General features: G+C 61.7%; 2 protein-coding genes across 2 annotated transcripts; both read right to left on the bottom strand.

The window, feature by feature from the left end:
* Positions 1-4,559: 4,559 nt before the first annotated feature.
* LMNA (lamin A/C) lies at positions 4,560-20,864 on the bottom strand. The gene is made up of 12 exons (XM_045876616.3): positions 20,049-20,864; positions 10,000-10,156; positions 8,611-8,736; positions 8,196-8,366; positions 7,964-8,089; positions 7,344-7,564; positions 7,025-7,247; positions 6,637-6,744; positions 6,406-6,525; positions 5,941-6,030; positions 5,001-5,270; positions 4,560-4,752 (listed from the first exon to the last, which is right to left on the bottom strand). The coding sequence occupies exons 1-12, from the start codon at positions 20,402-20,404 to the stop codon at positions 4,726-4,728; spliced, it is 1,995 nt and encodes a 664-aa protein (XP_045732572.1). The 5' UTR covers positions 20,405-20,864; the 3' UTR covers positions 4,560-4,725.
* LOC129045865 (uncharacterized) lies at positions 10,164-20,042 on the bottom strand. The gene has a single exon (XM_054507859.2). It carries the CDS (start codon positions 13,029-13,031, stop codon positions 11,778-11,780), a length of 1,254 nt encoding a protein of 417 aa, XP_054363834.1. The 5' UTR covers positions 13,032-20,042; the 3' UTR covers positions 10,164-11,777.
* Positions 20,865-21,225: the final 361 nt, after the last annotated feature.

Below are 21,225 nucleotides of genomic sequence, written 5' to 3'. Positions count from 1 at the left end.
ATTCATGCATTCCATTTGGCTCTTACACGGACTGTTTTAGGAAGGCTCTGGAGCCGTAATCCACCCAGGAGGCAGGGGTGACAATGCTGGGAGAGCAGACTGGCTTCCAGATCTATTGTAAAGAGCTGCATCTTCTGGGGGACTGAATGTGGTGTTCGAGAAGATGAGAGGAGTTAAGGATGAACTCCAGGCTTCGGCCTGAGCAGCCGGAGTGAAGGCTGGTCACCAGCTGACGTGGGGAGGACGACAGGCAGAGCAGATCGGGGCCGTCGGTACAGACATGCTAACCTGGAGAAGCATCGGGTTTGGGGTTCAGGGCAACGGAATGAGCTGAAGGTGTCCACTTGGGAATCAGCAATATGTGGGTGGTGTTTAAGGCTGTGAGCCTGGAGGAAGCCTGTCTTGGCCCCCGTGTAGACAGAGAGGAGCTGGGCCCGGGCGTTCGGTCTGTCAGATGGGGAGAGAAGAGGAAGACCCAGCAGTGGGGACTGAAAGGGACCAGAGCATCATCGTCTGTGACAAGCAAGGACAAGGGCGGTGAGGACTGAGTAGAGACCAGTGGGTCAGCCATGTGCAGGGCAGGGGACCTCAGCAAGAGCAGTCTCTTTGGAATGAAGAAGGAAACAGGTCAGCAGCTGAGCACGAGGAGGAGAATTTGAAGAGACAGGAGAAGGTGTGACATAGTCCTTTGGAGAAAGGGGAGGTGGGGCTAGGGACAAGAGGAGGGGGTGGTGGTGATGGGGGTGGTAATGCCAGGGACGTGTGGTCACAAATTTAAAGTCAGACTAGTGGGGCACCTGGGTGGCTCAGTTTGTTAAGCATCTGACTTCTGGTCAAGTCCTGATCTCAGGGTATTGGGATCCAGCCCCTGGGATCTCTGCACTCAGCCGGGAGTCTGCTTGTCCCTCTACCCCTCCCCCTGCTCCTGCTCTCTCTCTCAAATAAATAAATACATCTTTAAAAAAATAAATAAAGTCAGACTAGTCCGCACCAAAACTCCATCATAAGAAATTACCTGAAATAATCAAAGAAAAGGCATTCTCTGCACCATTATTTATAATCACAAAAGTGAGAACAAATCTAAATATCCAGAGACAATTGGTGAAATGCAGTGTTATATATATACTTAGCCATTTTTAAAGTATTTTTATATAATAAACATCCTTTATAAAACATCTGCAAAACATACAGCTTAATAGCTAAAGTTGAGGGAGAGAGCTTTCTCCCCTAATCTTAAGAACCAATATGAAAATGATAATCTTCCCAATAAAAACATGAGCAAAAGATAGAAACATTATTCACTCCAGAAGAAATGCAAATAGCCATTATATGTGAATGAAAAAACAATTTCAACCTCTTTTCAAAATGCAATTTGAAACAACAATGAAGTATAATTGTTTTCCTATCGAGTTGGCAAGGATTAAAACCGACAGAAATGTTGGTGTGGGGAGGAGCTTGGGGAACAGTGAGCTTGGCTGCAGGTGAGAATGGGAAGAGTCTAGTTTCTCTGGTGGATGCTTTGGCAATGTTTTCAACAGCCTTGATAATATACACACCTGTGACTCGGCTAGTCCTGTCTTGAAATTTATTTCATGGAAATGCCCAGAGATGCTGCAAAGACGTCTGCTCTGGGAAGCGTTATTTGTAAGAAGCCGCAGAACATTGTAAATGTACGTATATATTTGGGAAAATCGGAAACTATACAAAATGCTTGAAGGCCTCCCCCCACAATGTTGATGGTGGTCATCGTGTCATCGTGCAGTAGCGGAAACGTAGATGAAGAACGTGGCTTTCTTCCTCTCCTCCCCTCTCCGGGGTATCTCCAAGTATCACTTAAATGAACCGCTAGGAAAAGAATCAGTGTTATTTAAAGATAATGTTTATAAACTTAGAAGTAACATTGGAAAGTGCTCGTGCATGTTAACTGTGAAAAGCAGAATCAAAATTTAAACCACAGTGAGATCCTAACTATGTAAATTATGTGTTCAGGGAAAAACATCTAGAAAGAAATCCATCAGTGGTTGCCTCTGGGTGATTGAAAGGGGATGACTTTTTTCCCTTCTTTCTATTTACCTGCGTTTTCAGTTTTAACAGAGGGTTACAATCTGACACAAAGCATTTTTTTTAAGATTTTATTTATTTATTTGAGAGGGAGAGAATGAGAGAGAGAGCACCCAAGAGGGGGGAGGGTCAGAGGGAGAAGCAGACTCCCTGATGAGCAGGGAGCCCCAAGCGGGACTCGATCTTGAGACTCCAGAATCACGACCTGAGCCGAAGGCAGCCGCTTAACCAACTGAGCCACCCAGGCGCCCAAAACTTTTTTTTTTTTTTAAATAATCTCTTGGGCCCGCCGGGTGGAGGGGCGGGGGGCTGCGCTGCTCGAGCTGACACGTAAGCGCGCGCGGAGGCACCTGCTGCGAGGGTTTCCGCGCAGCCGCCTTGGCCCCCCGAGGGCCCCGCCCGGGCGGCGCTCTGGCGCCCTCAGGTGCCCGTCCCGGGAAGTGCACAGGACGGGCCCCTGGCGCCTCGGCCGGGAGGGGAGGGGGCTCCCACCCCAGGCAGGGGCCGCTTCCTTAAGCGCACAGCCCTCCCTCTCAGCATCTCTCTCCCAGGGGCACCTGGCCGCAGCCCACAGGGAACCAGGGTTTCAGCGGGACTCGGGAGGGCTTGTCCCCTCTTCACGCTGCTTTTTCCAGTCGGTGTCCCCATCATCCCGGACTGTTCACTGCAGCTGGACCCCCTTCCCCAGGGAACACTTACACTTGAGCACCGCTGCTTTTTGTTCGGAGGGGAGTGTGATGTCACAGGAGAAGGGGCTGCGGCCAGAGCCCTGGGATCCTGGCCGCCTACCTGCCGTGTGGCCGTGGGCAGCTAATTCAGAGCCCCCGTTCCCAGGGGCAAAGGGGACAGTACCTCTCAAGACCATGAGGATCCACTGAAATAGGGCGGAGATGCTTTGGAATCTATGACGGGCCAGAGAAAGGTTGCTTACCAGAGCTCACGGTCCCTGTTTGGGCCCCCCTCCCTCCAGGCTCCTCATTCCCTCCCAGAGGCTCAGCTAGTCCTGTCTTGAAATCTATGTCATGGAAATGCCCAGAGATGCCTGCAAAGATGTCTGCTCTGGGAAGCGTTATTTGTAAGAAGCCGCAGAACATTGTAAATGTACGTATATATTTGGGAAAATCGGAAACTATACAAAATGCTTGAAGGCCTCCCCCCACAATGTTGATGGTGGTCATCGTGTCATCGTGCAGTAGCGGAAACGTAGATGACACACCCCTTTGTCCACAGCAGCCCCGTGTTCGGCTTCCACTGGAGTGGAGTCTCCCTGGCGCCCGTTCTGTCCCGAGCTGAGCACAAAGGGACATCAACTGCTCACTTGCAAAGTCAGTCCTGCTGCCCTGTCTGGCTCCCACACCCTCCTCCCTGCTCATCCTTGTCCCAGGACCCCCAGACCCGGTCCCTATCCCTATCTATGCTCAGGGCCCCCACGGACAGAAGGCTGTCAGGTACGTGCTGGCTGAAGGGAGGCAGGAAGGCCAGGCCGTCCTTCAGGCTCTGGCTCTCTGAGGGACTTCCGTGAGGACAGAGTCCTGCAGGGGGAGGGCACGGCTTACCCCGAAGCCTCTCCCTGCCAGCCACCAGAGGGTCCTCTGTGTGCCTGAAGTGCTCGGGGCCTCAGCTCGGCTCCCCCAGAGCAGGGGTGAGGCTGGGCAGCAGTGAGCGTGAGGATGTGGGGGACCATGTGAGGTCTGTGTGTGTGTCTGCCCCTCAGGACACTCGGTGACGCCCATCGACAAAGACAGACACCACAGAAGCCAGGGATAGAAACAACTAGTGTATTGATCGGGGGAGGAGAGAAGGGGTGCCGATGGGAAATGGGGAGGCAAGGGGCTCTTTAGTGTTTGCCGAACCACGGACGCACACCCTCTCCCCCTTCTCACCTTCCTCCTCTGGGATGGGGCCACAGCCGGCTCCCACCCTTTCTAGCACCCTCCCTCTCCCTCCTCCCCTGCAGCCACTTGACCTTGACTACCTGGACGGAGCCCACACTTCGAGCTTCCAGGTGAGGCAGGCTCAGAGAACCTTTCTTCCCCCTTCTCCCACCTCATTCCCATCTCTTGTCTAAATAAAATACAGAAAAAGCAAGTGTGGCTGGTAGTGGGCAGCGCGAGTCACCACGGGGCCGGGGCAGGGGTGGGGCTGGGGGCGGGGCAGGCAGCGGAGCCTCAGCCAGGTGTAGGGGACGGATGGGGGCGGCCAGGGGCCTGGCTCAACCCTCCTCCCTCGGAGGCTGGCAGAGAAGACTCCACACCTGCCTCTCCCGCACCATGTTCACGGGTCCCCGGGGCGGGGGCGGCAGGCGGGGCAAAGAAGCAGAAACTAGGCTCCGTAAAAGCATCCCTTTCCCTTGGCTTCTGGAAGAAGCCCTCTTTGGTTTTAAGGCAGATTTGGAGTTTCCTGGAGGCAGGGGAAAGCAAGGGGAGATTGACATAGAAGGTCTTTTTTTTTTTTTTTTTTTTTTGCTTGTGTTTTCCTTCAGTATAAAACCACTGTAGAAAATAACTTCTCTTAGAAAAAAAAAAAAACAACATAGAAGAAAAAAAACCAAAGGGGTATTTTCTTTGGCTTCAAGCCCCCTCCCGTGAGGTGCAGGGTGGGGTGGGCGTGAGGGGAGGAGGAAGCGGGAGGCCTCCAGCCTCAGCCGGCCCTCCAGGTCCTGGGTTACATGATGCTGCAGTTCTGGGGGCTCTGAGAGAGAGAGGAGGGAGGGAGAGGTGTGAGCGGCAGCGCGGGCCCGTGGCCCTCCCCGCACCCCCAGCCCTGCCCCTGCCCTCCAGTCTGGGGCTCAGACAGGAGGGGCAGGATGCAGGAGCCGACTGTCTAGGATGTCGGGCTGGGGAGGAGGCTCCCACTCCCCCGGGCTGCGGAAGAGAAGGCCTCCCCCCAACGGGGCCCCCTCGTCCTAACCCTGGGTGTGGAGGCAAAGGACCACTCACCTGGGTGCGGGGGCTGGAGTTGCCCAGGAGGTAGGAGCGGGTGACCAGGCTGTCCCCGAAGCCGCCACCCCCACTGCCCCCCACACTGCGGTAGCTGCGGGTGACTGTAACACTGGAGGCCGATGAGCCAGAGGAGATGGATCCGCCCACCTGGGCTCCCGGGCCGCTGGCCGCAGCCTTGTCCGCGGGCTGCCCGCACGTCCCGCACAGCACGGTGCGTGAGCGCAGGTTGTACTCCGCGGGGTCCCCCGAGCTGCTGCAGTGGGAGCCCTGAGGAGGAAGACAAGGCTCAGGCCAACACGGCGAGTCTGGGACTGCGCGCTCCTGCACGCGCCAGCAGGCGGGAAGGCGGGTTCTGTGCCCGGCGGCCCCGAGGGAGGGCCCCCCGGCTGGGAGGAGGGCAGAGGGTCCGGAAGACTGGGGACTGGGAACTGGAGCTGTGGCGGGACTGTGTCCCGGCCACTGGAAGCTGAAGAGGGAGAGGAGAGCGAGCAAGCTTGTAGGGCAGCAGGCGTGCAAAATAAATGGGGCCGGGAGGTGTGAAGAGAACATTCTTGCAGGAAACAAGGGGAGAAATGGGAGCCGTGCATGCAACAGGAGCGGGAAGAGAAAGGAAATGCGTGCGACAGGAGTGGGGGGAGAGAGGCAGGGCCGGGCGCCCCACATCTGTCCTCCCGTCCCCTTCCTGGGAAACAAATCCAGACCCTGTCCGCCGCTCCCACGGGAATGCCCCACGGCATCGGAAGTCCCCACTCCCGTCCTGACCAGCTGAGGGCACCCAGACACCTGGGTTCCCTGTTCAAGGTACAGGGAGGAGAGAAGAAAAGCCAGGGCAGCGCGTGAAGTTCCAAAACATTCTTTAATGAAAACATTTTTGGCAAGGGGAGGCCTGGCTGGGTGCCCGAGTGTGGGCTCGGCCTCAGCGGCGGCTGCCACTCACATGGTGGTGATGGAGCAGGTCATCTCCATCCTCATCCTCGTCGTCCTCAACCACAGTCACTGAGCGCACCAGCTTGCGCATGGCCACCTCCTGCCAGGGACAGGGGACCAGGCCCAGGGTTTAGGGGGTCAGAGCCAGGGCAGGGGCGGGGGGCATCTCCACTCACAGTGACCACCTGCGGTCTGCTGTCCGTGGCGCTGGGGTGGACGAGCTTTCCTTCCCCCGCGGGACGCCGTCAGGCTCCCTGGGCAGGACCGCACAGCTGCCCTTAACGATCCCCGCTGTCTCCCTCCCCTCCTCCTGCTGCTGGGGGCGGGGGGCATCTCCGGGTCTGACCACTGGGTGGAGAGTCTGGGGCCCAGGGCTGCACCGGAGGGAGTTAGGGCAGAGTGGCCGTGACCCGGTCCCCTGGGGGAGCCCTGGCCAGCCAGAGGCCAGCCAGAGGCCAGCCCGCAGCATACTCACTTCCCCAGTGGAGTTGATGAGAGCCGTGCGCAGGCTGTTCCCACAGCCCCAAGTGTTCTGTGCCTTCCACACCAGGTCGGTGGGGGGGCTATGGGTGGCCCCGGCGCCTGCAGCCCAGATCTGGGGAGGCAGGGTTCAAGGAGGGTGCTCAGTCCAGCGTGCCCACCCTCAGGCCAACCCCTCCCCGCCCAAGGCCGTCCCAGAGTCCCCTCTGGGGACCCTGCCACTCACCGTCACCACCTGCCCAGCCTTCAGGGTGAACTTCGGTGGGAAGCGGTAGGTCAGCAAGGGGTCATCTCCATTCTGGCGCTTGATCTGCCAATTGCCCATGGACTGGTCCTGCCAGGAAGGAAGGGAAGGGGAAGGTGGGGGAGGCTCGTTCAGGCTCCCAGGGCCACGCTGCTCGCGGGCCTGGGCAGGGTCCCTCAGGGAGAACAGCTGAGCTCTGTGGACACCCAGGCGGCACCGGGCACGCTGGGGTCTGGCGGCCAGTGCAGGGCCACCCAGCCCGGGGCCGTCTCTGGGAGGGGCAGCCCTCCGTCCCAACGCCACCCCCTCCTGCTGGGCTCGCTCCCTGCCTGGCCGTAGCCCGAGCCCCAGCCCCAGCCCGGGCGCCCACCTCGCTGGACTTGTTGCGCAGCCGCACGAACTTGCCCTCCTCATCCACCTCCTCCACGGCCACGCGGCCGCTGGTGCGCGCATGCTGCGAGAAGCTGCTGCGGCTCTCCGCGGACTCGAGCTTGCGCTTCTTGGTGACGCTGCCCGACCCCTGCGTCTGCGAGGAGTGGGAGGAGGTGCGGCCTCGGCTGCGCTGCGAGGTGGGGCTGGGGGACAGGCGCAGCCTGGCGAGGGGACACGGAGGGGCCTGGTCAAGGCGGGCAGCGGGCCGGGGCGGCGCGGGCAGCCCCCCACCCCCACCCGGCCCCTCCCCGCCCCACCTCTCCTCCTCGCCCTCCAGGAGCTTGCGGTAGGCGTGGATCTCCATGTCCAGGGCCAGCTTGATGTCCAGCAGCTCCTGGTACTCGTCCAGCTGCTGCTGCATCCTCGCCCGCATCTCCGCCGTCTCCCGCTCCTTCTCGGCCAGCAGCCGCCGGCTGGTGTCGCGCTCGCGGGCCAGCGAGTCCTCCAGGTCCCGCAGCTTCGCCTCCTTGGCCGCCAGCTGGGCGAGGGAGCCGGGGCCAGGTGAGCTCCCAGGGCCCAGGATGGAGGCGCCAGCCACGGCCCCTGCCGTGCGGCCCTCCCCCCGGCTCTCCGCCTCCCCTGTAACTAACCAACATCTCTGCCTGCTCCCCCGGCCACAAACGCACAGCTGGCCAGAACATCGAGCCTTGCGGAGGGTAAGGAGGGCCTCCATTTTCAAACGGGAACACCAAGGCTCTGAGGAGCGAGGGTCATGCCAGGCAGACCAGGTCACTGGACTCTGAATCCTAGGCTCCCCACTCAGTCTGTGGTCCTGGGGGCACGTTCTGTCCCTCAGCCATCCCCTCCCCTCCTTGGGCCCTCCCCTACATCCCTCCTGACCCCTGGCCCCTGGCCCGGAGGGGTGGGGGGGCAGCACCTGCTTCTGCAGCTGGCTGAGCTGGGCCGAGAGGCTGTCGATGCGGATGCGGGACTGTTGCAGCTCCTCGTGCGCAGCCCCCACCAGGTTGCTGTTCCTCTCAGCTGACTGCCTGGCATTGTCCAGCTTCAGGGGAGAACACCAGGTTAGGGCACCCAGAGCTCCCCCGCTCCCCCGGATGGACAGAGGAGGTGGGGGCTGGGGCGCGGGGGATGGGATAGGGGGCAAGCACCTTGGCAGAGTAGGTCTTCTCCAGCTCCTTCTTGTACTGCTCCACCTGGTCCTCATGCTGGGCCCGCAGATCCTGCAGGGCATCCGCCAGCCGGCTCTCAAACTCACGCTGCTTCCCGTTGTCAATCTCCACCAGCCGGGTCTCATGCCGGCGCTTAGTCTCACGTAGCTCCTGGGAGGGACACAGAGCCAAGATCACAACTAGTCCTTGGATCATGAGGCTCAGAGGGCCAAGCCCCCTGCCCAAGCCTATGCTTGAGCAAAGCCACTGTCACCCTCCTTTAACCTGGGGGCTGGGTGCTGGACACCGCCCCCCCCCCACTCCCCATCCACTAGTACAAGGCAGTCAGGCAGGCAAGGCCTGCACCCAGTTGAGTCCCAGCCCGCTCCTCTGGCCCTCAGAGCACCGTCCCCACCTCGCTGTAGATGTTCTTCTGGAAGTCCAGCTCCTCCTTCAGGGTCTGCAGCCTGTTCTCGGCGTCCACCCGCCGCAGCATCTCGTCCTGGAGCTGCTTCTTGGCCTCACCCAGGGCTGCCTCGAGCTGAGAGGAAGGGGGCCGAGGTCAGGGAGAGGGGCCACAGAACATCAGAGCTGCAAGGAAGCTGAGAGTGTCCGCGTCCAGCACAGCCCTTCACGTGTGCAGAGACCAGTGCGGGGGTCGGAGAGCCTCGGCCGGCACCGAGGTCACTGTGTCTCGTCGCGCACAGAAACCGCTCTGGGCGGGTGCTGCGTCCCTCTCTGCACAACACAGCAAGTGCTCTAAAGGAGGTCCAAAAGTACAGAGGAACACAAGGCAAGAAACCAAAGTGTGCCTGGGGGGTGGGGGGCACTGCGGTGACCTCGGGGCGGGGAAGAAGAGCCCGTGCAAAGCCCGGGGGTATGAAGGTGCACTGTGCCCTGCAGGGTCCTCAGGAGGATCAGTAATGCCAGAGCCCGCAGGGAGGGCCGGGCAGCAAGGGGGGGGAGGGGGAGCACCGGAAGGCAGGGGCTGGACCATGAAGAGGTGCCCCTTGTCTGCCACAGAAAGATCTCTGGCGTGGGAGAGGCAGAGCACCTTTCCTAGATTTTGGTCTCCGAAAGCCCCGGCTGCTGGGGGGCAGGGCAGAGCTGGAGGCGGGGGGCCTGGAGGAGACCGGCCCAGCCCAGGCTTTGCAGTCAGCTGGTCAGCCCGCCGGCCTCTCCCATCAGCGGCAGCAGGGCCTGGGAGGGGACAGAGCCCACGATGGGGGCTCGGCAACTGACGCGGGTCGTGACCCTGCTCTGAGCACGGTGGGAGCAAGCCAGCTTTCCTAGATCCTGTCCCAAGCCTGCGATACGAGACGGGAGGCAGGACGGATGGTGAAGGGTTTTGAAGGTAGAGACAACCACGTACGTGCCAAGGATTAAGAACATGCGTCCCGAATGTGATTAGCCCTCCACTCCCGACTCAGGCTCTCTGACAGCACAGCCAAACCAGGAGGGACTGGCCACACACGATTCCTTGCAAAGTTACGTGGAAGTGGCTGTGGGCTATTTTATTTATGAACGTAAGCTCTACACCTGACGCGGGGCTCCCCCTCACGGCCCCGAGATCAAGAGTCGCACACCGTACCCACTGAGCCGGCCGGGCTCCTGTGCTGGATGTCCAGGAGCAGAGGGGGCTGCAATAAGGTGGGCATGGGGGGCCGGGGGCCGGCAGGGGTACGGCCCTGATGCCGTGTCCCTGGGGCAGGACACACAGCAACTGGGCTGAAAGGCTGAGTAGGGTGGCCGGCATTTGTCCGGCGGGAGGCAGGGTCACGGCTGGCCCAGAGGGTGGCCTCACCTTGGCCACCTGGCCCCGCAGGTCATGAAGCTCGCCCTCCAGCGTGCGCTTCTCGCTCAGTGCAGTGCTCAGTGCGGCCTCCTTGGAGTTGAGCAGAGCTTCCAGGTCCTTGAGCCGGGCCTGGGCGGCCATCAAGTCGCCCTCCTTCTTGGTATTGCTAAGGAAGCAAGGGAAGAGTGGGCTTAGGAGGAGTCTGTGTCCCCAGGGAGAACCAGGGCGCCCCCCGGGGGAGCCAGAAGTCCCCTCCCAGAGGCAGCCCAGCCGCAGCCCAGCGTGCCTGTCCCGCAAAGTGCCAGCAGAGGGCAGCCTCCCTCTTGGCTTGTTTGTCTCCGCCTGCCCCTGGGGCTGGACTCCCACTCCCCCCAAGGTCCCCCAAACCCCCTTCCTGCTTCTCTACCCTTCCCATGACTCAGTGCTCAGGAACGTGCCGCGGGCCAAGGGCACAGCGCAATCCCATGAGATGAATGCTTTTCCCTCTCTCTCCTCCCATTCCTTCCCAAAGAGACAGGGCCACCTTTGTCTCCTGCCCCTTCCCACACAGGGCCTTAACCTTCTGCCTGACTCCACCTACCCTCCATTAGGCCAGGCTCCCTCCCTGCAGGGGCCCAGACAGCCAGGCTCCCAGCCCTGGGGTCCATGCCTCCCTACCACAGCTGGAGCCCCAAAAGTATGGGTCACTTCTCCTAGCCCCTTTTACACACAACGGGGACGGTCTGGTTAAAACTCAGGGAGGAGGACAGCCACCCGTCCCTTTCTCAGACCCAGTCTAGGTCCCCTGATTGGGGCCCAGCACAGGGTTCCAGCCGCCCTCCCTCTGGGCCTTATCAGAGCTTGAGAGAATACTAAGCCCTACCGTTCGGCAAGCCTCAGCATCTGGCTCCAGATGTGGCCCTGGGTCTCCAGGTCCATCTGGGCTCCAGCCTGGAGCCTCCCTACTCCTCAAACTGGGTAAAGCTTTAGCCAAATAACCAAATAAACGGGGCTTGCCTCTGCCACCTCCCTCCCTTTCTGGGCCCTGACTGTTTTTGCCAGATAGTGAACTAGAGACATAGAGGGGTCCAAACCTCTGGGAAACCCAAGAACTTTCCAGATGTGATGATCCCTTCACCAATATCTGGTGAGAGAAAGCAGCAGCCCCGGGGATGAAGGGAAGGAGAAGGAGCCCAGGGCCTGGCCCGGCTGCCCTCTCTAACTCCTCAGTCCAGAGCATGAGCCACATGACAGGAGGGGAAAGGAAAACCAAACGTTGGCGGGAGGGTGGGGGTGGAATTCTGGATTTCTGTCCTGGAAGGAAGAAAAGTGGCCCCGCCAACATTTTTTTCCTCCGCAGAAGCCCTCAGCTCCAAGAGACCCAGCGGTGCCCCGTGAGGCCGCGGGAGCCTTGAGGAAGCTCTGCAGGGAGCAGCCCAGACAGGCGGCTTCTCCTGCCACCAGCTCAGAACTTGTCAAACGGAGTCACTGGTCTCCAGCAGGGCCCCACCAGGAGGGGGACACAGTGACACAGAGCTGGGGGGGGGGGACGCTAAGACCTGGAGGGGGTGCCCCCCCACAGGTTCGCTTGTCCGGCCGACCGTGGCCAGGCCTCAGAACATCAGAACAAGCCATTTGACACAAGAGCGGTGGTCTCCCGCGAAAAGAGGCCCTTCCAGCCCCAGAGGATGTCTCCCCTCCTCCGTCTCAGCCAGAAAAGCTAAAAATAAAGTCAAAACCCAGCTCAGGTTTTGGCTGCCATCCGGCCCGGCCCCTGGCTGGGAGCACAGCCCCAACTTTCCATGACTTCAGAACTTCTCCGAAGCTGAGCCAGCTGCAGGGGAGGAACGAAGAAGAAGAAACCGCTGGTAAAGTGAAGCCACGCAGCCGAGCGGACTGCGGCTCCTGGGCTGGCCCCAAGGTGCAGGGCCTGCCCCGCAGAGGCCTCTCCACCCTGCAGCCTGCGCGGCTGCCGCCCTCGGGACCGGGAGCTCGGAAAGGAGCCCGCGGGGCGGCCAGTGCAGGCCCCCCCCTTTCACAGAGGTAGAAGTAAAGGGCCGGGTGCCGGCCTGCAGGCGGCGGTGGCCCGGGGCTGGGGTCACAGTCAGCCCTGCTGCCGGGGCCCCCCTCCCCACGCTGCCCTCCTCCGCCTGGGCTCCCGAGGGCGCGTGCGGGGAACCGGCCTTCCCGCCAGGGCGCAGGGCCCCGGGCTGAGAGCAGACGAGCTGCGCCTGCCCTCTGCCAGCTCCTCGCACCCACTGCTCGCCCAGACGGTGGTGTTGGTAACAACAGGAACCAGAACGCGAAGGCAGCAAGCGCGCCCGCGGGCGGATGGTGTGGCCCGGCGCCCTCCCCGGCACCGAGGACAGGAGGCACAGAGGGTCGCGTCCAGGGGCCGGTGGCAACCGGCAGCAGAGTGGCCAGCAGGGCTGGTTAGCCTCAGCCCAGCCCTGAGCGCGGCCTCCAAAGCAAGGAGGGGGCGATGTTTCCCTCCGGGCAGCCGCAGCGGGAAACCGCCAGCACACGGGGAGGGGAAGGGGGGCCCTGGCGGTTCTCTCGGTCAGGCTGGGGAGCTCCCAGCGTGCGGAAGAAGCCACTGTCACCCACAGCTCAGGAGCTGTGGCCAGGGAGCCACACACCCACCCCGAGAGACGGCTGGGGGTGGTGCGGAGCCCCGCGCCTCGCCTGCCTGCTCCCCTGGCTTGCCGGCCTAGGCCTAGGCCCCCACCCTGCCCCCAGCAGGGACCCCAAGCTGACCCTGGCCAGGTGGTCAGCCCCTCAGGGGCCAGGGCCACTGGGGCTGGTGGGGAGCGGTGGGGGGGGGCGGCCGGGCGCCCAGGAGGGCGAGGCCGGGGCTGCAGGTGACTCATCCTCGGGCAGACAATACCCAGGCAGCGGTCGGGAAATCCTCCAGTACTCACAGGGGAGACCCTGACTCTGCCCACGTCCTGCGCCAGTCCGTACGTCCAGGTCCCCCGAGCGCAGGATGCTCCCCAGGGCCCCGTGAGGCCAGCAGGGCTGGGCATCCATTTCTGCCTCCCCCCACAGCTGCCACAGCCCATCTCTGGAGGGACAGGCGGGTGCGGGGCACGGCCGGAGGCTGTGGGTCTGCAGAGCGGAGGTGGCGGGTGGGCCAGGCCTCGGGGGCAGCAAAGGGGCCGGGTGCTGGCCCGCCCACTGAGTCACCCTCCTCAGCCCAGCTCCCACGCCAGATACGGAAGCCAGGCCGCCCAGGCCTGTTTGGGACCCGTTGCTAGGGGCAACCTGCTAGGCCGCAAGGGGGAGGCCCTCATTTCCTCCTCTGCGGGCTGAGGAAGACAGGGGGGACAGAGCTCAGGCCACCCTCCAAATAAGAAGGGGGAGGGGAAGATGGCCACGGGGGCTCCGAGGAGCTGGCCCAGCCCCGCAGGGGCTCCCTCCCGCCCCCTCCGGCCCCTCAATCTCACCGGCACATGGAGTTCCCCATGGCTGGGCGACCCCAGGACAGGAGGGAGGGGAGGGGAGAGCAGGATCTCTGAGCCCCACAGGGAAGGGCGCCCCCTGTGGCAGGGCAGGGCAGGGCAGGGCAGGGCAGGGCAGGGCAGGGCAGGGTGGGTGTGTAGGCAGCAGGGAGCTCTTCCCTTTCCTCCCAGGACTCAGACCCGGGCCCAAGCTGACTTCCTGCCAGTGAGGGGCGTCTCCCCTGGCCAGCCGCCTCTTTGTTCCAGCAGCCCCTCCCCTGCAATCTGTCCTTCCCTCCCTCTGGCCATCCAAGTCCACCCCCATGGTTGCAAGGCCTCAGCCCTGCCCTGGCACTCTGCCCCCTCCCCCACCACGTGCTCTGCTGTTTTTACCTGCTGGTTTACACTGTCCACTTACGTCTGGGGCTTTTCCTGTCTGTGCCTGGAATGCCTTTGGGCGAGCAGTTCACAGGCCCCAGGCTCCTGGCCGGGCCTCCTCCTGGGCCAACCCCTGCACGGTCACAGCTGGGGAAACCAAGCCCTGGACCAGGGAAGGCTTACCCACAGGGTCACCTGAGGACACTCACAGCAGACAGGGACAGAGCACCGAAAATGGCAGTGGTGAAGCAGGGGGGCACGGGGGGGCTGGGGGGGGCTCAGGCACCCAGGAAGCAAAGCCTGGGAGGCGCATCCCCCTCGGCCTCCCCAGGGTGATGCCGTCCAGATGCACACGCTCCCACAGCCGCGTGCGAAGCCATGGGCTTGGACGTTCCCCACCCCGAAAAGGACCCACTACTTGGTTGCCTGGCTGGGCTGTGGGTCGGCCACCACTTTCTGGTTTGGGCAGGATGTGGGAAGACGGGACATGTGGGCCTCGAGGTACCAGCGTTCGCAGGTAAAGAGACCTTCAGAGGAGAACTGAGGTGGGACGGGTGCTTCCTGGAGCCTTCTGAGTGCCTTACAGCTGGAGAGCACAGGCGGGCCCCTCAGGGTGGACCCCAGCCCGACCTCCCCACACGGGCATGGGCACAGCCCTGCTGCCACGTGCCTCTCTTGGGTGTGACGCCACTGCTCCTGTCTGGGGTTCAAGGCCCTAAGATCCCTGTCCAGAGCCACGGGGCTCCGGCTGTCCCCGCTGCGGACAAAGCCAGGTGGTGCTCCAGGCCGGGGGCGGGGGCTGGAGGCAGAGAAGAGGGCCGGGAGGCCTGTGGACATGTTCAGACGCAACTCCAGCAGAGGCAGGGCTGGCAGGGGGCCAGGCCTGAGTCACAGCTGCTGGGTGTATCCACGTGGCATTGTACCGAGGCAGGGGGGGCCCGCGGCCAGAGGCTGGGCCTTGGGGTACTGCACAACAGGCAGCCGGCTTCCTGACCCACTGCTCTCTCAAGGTCCCTGCCAACTCCACTTTCCTTCTTCTTGGCCTATCTCTCCAGAAGTCACGCCCGCGTTGTCATGGCAATGCAGGGCTGAGGCCTGGCGACAGACCAAAAGAAGTAGGGGCATGGCGGGGATAGCCTAGGAAGAGGTCAAATGTCCTGGGGGGAGAGGGAGGGAGGCCACCAGCCAAAGGGAGGGACATTTAGGGGATCCCCACAAGAAGCGGACTCAGAAGTCCCTTCTTTAGGATGCATTAACTCTCCATCTGGTGGCTTATGCTTATTAACCCCGTGACAGCAAGAGGGGGTGGGAGCCACACCCCAAGATCAGTAAAGGAAGTGGGAGGACCTAGGAGTTCTGGTCCCACTGCATTCCAGCTCCAGCCTAGGAAGGTGGGACTTTCTCTCAGGGCAGAGGTGTCAGCTTAGAGCTTCAGGAGAAGGGGGGGCCTTGGAAATCCCCATCCTTCCAATGCCCAGAAAATGGGCCCCTTGTTATGAGGGTCTCTAGCTCCTCCGATCCAGCCCTAAAGGGACACGTGTGTTCTGTCCCCTCCATTTGTCCCCCATGCTAGTCCTGCCCTCGTCCCTCTTGCTGCTACGGAGCAAGAGCATCCATTGTGCTCCTCGATAAAAGGTTACCCCAAGCCCTTCCTTCTCCCACCGAGCAAGCTCAGGGTCTCCCGCCTGCTCTCCACTCTGCCCTCTACCGTGACTCAGCTCCTCTGCCAGGCCTGGGATCCCAGCCAGAATGAATCCTGGCTTCCTCTCCCACAGAGGGGCAGGGAGCACCCCCGCCCTGCCCCCTCCTTCCCAAACTCTGTCCCCTTCCAGGACCTCCTCACAGCCCGACCTCAGGCTGGGGGAGCCGGAGTGGGTGCAGGAAGGGAAGTGGGTAGGCAGCCCAAGGTCAGCCGCACCTCCGCTGGCTGGCCCGCTCTGAGGCAACGGCGTGGCTCTTCCCAGGGAGAGCGTCCCTGCCACCCCGTGGCACTCAGGCCGTCCTGCGTAACACGGCCCTTTCCACCGTCCTGGAAGGAGACGCGTGACGACCAAGTGTCCCTTCTTACTAGCAATAAAAACAAAGCATAAACCAGGAACTTCATTAACTGTCCGCACAAACTTTCTGTGAGAAATCAAGAAGCGTGCCTGTATTTTTCATTCCACAGCTTGTGGGAAACGTTTCTATTGAGAATAGCGTTGGCCATTAATTATATTCACATTAAGTGGATTTGATTTTAACATTTATAGCTTGGTACTTTAGAGGACTATTTTCTCACTTTGTGGGTCACTGTGCTGCTTTGAAACCTAAGGGATCTCTGGAGACCTTCTGCTCTAACCCCTTTATTTCATAGCTGGGGAAATCCAGAGAGGGAAGGCGATTGGCTCAAGGTCACACAGCAGCGTCGCAGCAGGACCAAGCCTAGGACTAAGGACATCGAGGCCCAGGACCGTTTCTACTACCTCATACTACCTGTCATTCTGCTGGTGGGCGACCTCATTAAGGGAGACCCTGCTGCCGTTCTCCGGACATTCCCAAGAATACCAGAGCTTGGCCGGAGTCACTTTCAGTACACTGGGGCTCCAGGAGGCGGGAATGGGGCACACTGCCCTGGGGCTAGGCCTCTGAGCTGGACCTGGGGGAGCTGGGGGAGGAAGGCTGGGGGGGTGGGCAGAGGCACAGCTGGGAGGTGAAGGCGTCACCAACCAGTTGCTCCCCCAGCTGTCCCTGGCTTCAGCCCTGACACTGAACTACTGAATCCCGGAGGTGGGGAGCGGGGGCGGGGGCAGGACTGGGGATGAGGGGCATATCCTCTGCAAGAGTAAGGCTCAGAATGGAGGCTGACGGGTACCAGCCAGGGGCACTGGTCACAGGAAGGCAGTCGGGAAGCCGAGCAGGAATTACTGTCTCTTTTGTTTCTCTTGGGCTCCTCAAGTAGTGCCCTCCTTCACTGCCTTTGAATCAGAACGTTGACTTCAGGGTGGGGGTGGCAGCGAGAGATAGCACCAGGGGCTCCCTCGGGTGAGGACAGGGGCCCAGGTTTCCTCAAAGGCCTCCATCCCTGTTCCCTAGGTCTCTGCCAAAGGGCACAGCCTCCTTCGGGTCCAGGTAGACACCCAAGGACAAGTCCCAAGAGAGGAATACCCAGCCTTCCAGAGCTCTGAGGATCCATGGCCTGGCAGGGTCATGGGTCTTTCCAGGTACAGGGTAGAGCTAAGGCTGGGTATTAGCAGACCCTGGCAGGTCCCACTGGTCTCAGAGCAGAACCTCCAGACGGCAGGAGTGAGCCTCGGCCACCCGGCCCCACCCTCAGGACCCCCCCACCTGTCCTCTAAGCCAGAAGAAGTCAGGCCTCGTGATACAGGCACTCATCTGGAAGTCAGAAGGCCTGTGCTCAAGTCCTGACCCATCACCCTCTTGCTGTGTGACACAGGACAAGCCTCTGCACCTCTCTGGCCGAATGAGCGCTAGGATGAGCCTGGGCCTCCACTTCCCTGCCCAGCCCCACTGCCCCGAAGGCAGACAATACAGGAAGTTGTCAAGCACCCAGCCTCGTCCGGGGGGGAAGAGGAACTTCTGCTTTGTGGGCCCAGGATCTCCCCACTTCTGACTCAGTCTTCCTCCACCATTCCCATGTGGGCAGGCGTAGGCCCAGCTCCGAGCTGCAGCCCCGTAACAGGACTCAGCTCTGGAACCAACCACCTGTTGCACTCTGCCCATCGGGGCCCTGGCTCCAGACCACCAGCAGAGGTCCCAAGGAAGAAGGCAGGAAAGGCTCCCAGGATGCAATGGGGAGCAGGGGGAGAAGATGCAGGCATTCAGGCCCCCATCCCTCCCTTTAAGACATCTGCCATCTCCACCCTGTGTCGCTGTCTCTTGTAAAGCCACCAGGGTGGAAGGGAGGGGGGCAGCATCTGAGTCATCTACCCAGCTGTCATGCCTGGGATGGGGCCCAGCTCTAAGCCTGGACCCCAGGGGGGCCTTCCCTGGTGTTTTCAGCTCCCCGTCCTTGCCACACTTAGGTGTCCAAATACTTCAGACTCCAGAATACACAGAATGTGTGTGTGGGTACTGGGGGGTTTGTTTCTGCTTGGAGCCTATAACCCAGCCCAACGAGAGGGCACCTTAAAGCCCTGGGTGTGGTCAAGGTACCAGGCTGGGCCAAGGGGATCTTGCAGATGGCTCTGCACCCCAACCAGACGCCTGGCCCTGAACTCTGAGCTCTAATTAAACATTAAACCGGACAACACCTTCTCTCTAGGCTTGAGTGGGAGGAGTTAGGAAAATGCCTTTCTTCCTCTCCCAAATTCTTCATTCTACTCTTCTCTGCCTTGTCCTGGGCACAGCAACAAAAAGAAGCACCCAATCTTGGCTCCTCCCACTGGGGACAGAGAAGGGGACAGACACCCCAGTCGGAGCCCCCTCTGTCTCCACCCTGCCTCCCAGCAGCCGGAGATCCAGGTGTGCAAACCCACCGCCCTCTTCCGGAAGCCCAGCCTCCCCAGCCAGGATCAGAGGGGGAGAAGAGAGGCAGATGGCTAAATATAACCAGTGCACACACCACCCCCGCCCCTGCCCCACGTGCACACACACCCGCCTGCCGTCCCAGGCCTGGACAGCTGCACCGAGAGGCCGAGGAGACAGCCTGGCGTGGCTGGGTTAGCAAGGGATGGCTGACTCTACTTATCCTGTCTCCCGATCAATGTCCTCGCCACAGAAAGACCTGCTGAGAATGCCCTTCACAGGAATGGGCAACGGTGGACTATTTTAGCACACTAATTCTCTGGGCACCACCCCCTCCCCCCAGCTTGCCTCCTGTCTGTCCCGCTAGCTCAGTTGTTCATGTCACTACTGCAAAAGACAGGAGTGATCTCTGTCAAAAGTCCCCCCCCAAAGTCAACCTGTCTGTCTGTGTGCCCAGTTTCCACCTACTCTTCAGGGGGGGATGGACCCACCATGCCCACTAGGCCAGGGGCCTGGCCGGTGAAGGGCAGAAAGAGCACTGGATAGAGAGAGGCTCCGAGGAAGGCAAGAGTTTGGAGAAGAGGATCAAAAGACAGGGAAAGAGGGGAAGTCAAGCCGTGGGGCCCCCCACCCCAGGGATCTCAAGCACCTTTAGTGCTCCTTGGCTTGGGTGTTCATAGAGAAAAGGGGCACAGGGAGGAGGAAAGCAAATTCTCGGAGGCTAGGAAAGGATGGCCTAAACTTCCAGGCTCCAAAGGCCTTTTGAGAAAAGAGGGTGGAGTCAAGTAGGGTGGGGTCGGGTGGGGCAGGGATGGGTGAGGTAGGAGTGGCCTGAAGCGCCCAACGGCCGCATTTCAAAAATGTCGCTGTATTCCAGCAGTTTCATAAGGCAAAGAGCAAAACCCGTCAGGGGCCGAGTGGACAGGGCACAGCAAAGACTGCTCGGAATGAAAGGGGCTCACCCCAAGCAGAGAGGCAGGGAGGAGCAGAGCCCCCAAGGGCCCAGACACCAGGCCCAGGGCCCAGGGGAGTGCACCAGACCTGGGCATAACACAACTTCCTGAGCCGGAGCCTCTGCCCTCTGTCTCCCTCCCTCTCCTGCATTCCTGGGCCAAGCAGGCCAAGGGCTGTGGGAGCTGCGGGGGAGCCGTGCTCCTGGAGCCGTTTGGAGGGCCTGTCAGAGCCCAGGGAAGGTCCCAGACATTCAGGGAGTGGAGGAGAGCTTCCCAACTCCTCAAACCCTGGAAAGAGTTGTGCGGCGGGAGTCACCTCCATGTCCCTGCCTGGCTAACCTCTCTCCAGCACCACTGGACATCTGCCAGCAGGGGTGCCCTGTCTTAATAGGCATCATGTGTCCAGACACAGGCTGGGCAAAGTTGGCACAGTTCCAAGCCAGCCAAGAAAGTTCTAACAGGACCCTTTCACCCACTCCAGTGTGTCCTGAGCGCCCAGATTTCTCAGACCCGGCCGCGCTCGCTGTTCTTTGCCCAAGCCCCTGCCCCTAGCTCCAAGTGGCCGGCCACCCCCACCCAGACAGAGGGGGCCTGCCAGCAGCCCTTACTCGGCCCTGATGCCCCCACCGTTCCCTATACAGGCCGCCCTCTGCCAGAGACCCCTCCCTTCTCTGTCCTGTCTTGACAATGTCCCTTGGCACGGCCAGTCACCCGCTGGGGCAGTTCCGGGCAGGGAGGGGACTATCAGGCCAAGTTATCGGCCGGCCGCTGGAGTCGGACTGCGACGACGGTCCGCCCACCCCCTCCGCTCCCGCCCCGCGCGCCGCCACCTGGCCGCACTCACCGCGCTTTGAGCTCCTTGAACTCCTCGCGCACTTTGCTCAGCTCCAGCTGCAGGCGGGCGCGCTCCTTGGCCACCGAGTCGAGGGTCTTGCGGGCATCCCCGAGCTCGGCCTCGTAGGCGGCCTTGATACCGGACACCTCGCGGCTGACCACCTCCTCGGACTCGGTGATGCGAAGGCGCAGCCCTGCGTTCTCCGTCTCCAGCGAGCGCACACGGTCGATGTAGACCGCCAGGCGGTCATTGAGCTCCTGCAGGTCCTCCTTCTCCTGCAACCGGGTGATGCGGGTGGGCGACAGCGGGGTGGAGCCGGCCTGCGCCCCGCTGCGGGTGGCGCGCCGCTGGGACGGGGTCTCCATGGCCGGCAGGGTGGCAACGCTGCCCGCGGGGCAGAGGTCCCGGGAAGGGCGCGGGGCTCGGGCCGAAGGGCAGAGACTGCTCGGGGTCGGAGCGCGCGGGCCGGCTGGCTCTCGGCGGGCTCCTGGCAGGCGTGGGGTCTGGGCCGGGCGCTGTCGGACCTCGGGATCCGGGTGCGCTGCTGGGGCTGCGGCGCTCCCGCGGACACTCTGAGTCACCGACGCCGGGCAGAGGCTCTAATAGGTCTAGGGAGTGGGAGGAGGGGCCGCCGCTCTTAAAGGGGCCGCGGCACACCCGCAGCGGGAGGTGAGGGGGCGGCGAGGAGGGGCGAGGACGCGGGGCGGCGGCGGAGCGGGGCTCCACCCTGTCCCGCGCGCCCGCTCGGCCTGGGGCTTCTCCCGTCTTGAGTCTGCCTGCTCGAGGGTTCCCGGCTGCAAGCTCGCCCCCACCGGCTCCGGCCTTCCCGGGTAGAAGGCCGAGCCAAGGCTGAGAGTGGGTGGGCAAAGGGCAGGAGGAAGAGGGAAAGCGGCTGTAGGGGCCGAGGAGGGCCAGGCAGGCAGATCCAGGAAAGGTGGGGGGAGGACTGAGGCTGGTGCCCATTAGGGTGACTCACTCTTCTTCCACCGCTGGCTCCCCCTTTCCTCCCCATAGTAATAGTGAGTCACCCCTACCCCCCTCCACATGTGGGCAGCCCATTCAAAGCAGCATCTCAGTGTGCCAGGGTGGGGTTGGGAAGGAATGCCTGGGCTCCCTGGGGCGCCCTGCTGCAGGGAAATTCTGGATCCTGAGTTCCTTTAACCCTCAAATTTGGGGCAAGGACCAG

Source organism: Mirounga angustirostris, unplaced genomic scaffold (assembly GCF_029215605.1).
Source record: "Mirounga angustirostris isolate CCGP_5_RB_7025 unplaced genomic scaffold, mMirAng1.0.hap1 SCAF_6, whole genome shotgun sequence".
Lineage (NCBI taxonomy): Eukaryota > Metazoa > Chordata > Mammalia > Carnivora > Phocidae > Mirounga > Mirounga angustirostris.
The sequence above is the reverse complement of the archived record's forward strand: the minus strand, read 5'-3'. Positions and strand labels throughout refer to the sequence as shown.

Excerpts from the sequence above, each read along its gene's own strand:
- LOC129045865 (XM_054507859.2), bottom strand. The coding sequence starts at position 13,031 with ATGGGCTGTGGCAGCTGTGGGGGGAGGCAGAAATGGATGCCCAGCCCT.
- LMNA (XM_045876616.3), bottom strand. The coding sequence starts at position 20,404 with ATGGAGACCCCGTCCCAGCGGCGCGCCACCCGCAGCGGGGCGCAGGCC. Across the intron at positions 8,367-8,610 it reads AGAAGAACATCTACAGCGAG|GAGCTACGTGAGACTAAGCG; the intron begins GTGGGGACGGTG and ends TGTCCCTCCCAG. Across the intron at positions 6,745-7,024 it reads TGCGCAACAAGTCCAGCGAG|GACCAGTCCATGGGCAATTG; the intron begins GTGGGCGCCCGG and ends CCTTCCTGGCAG.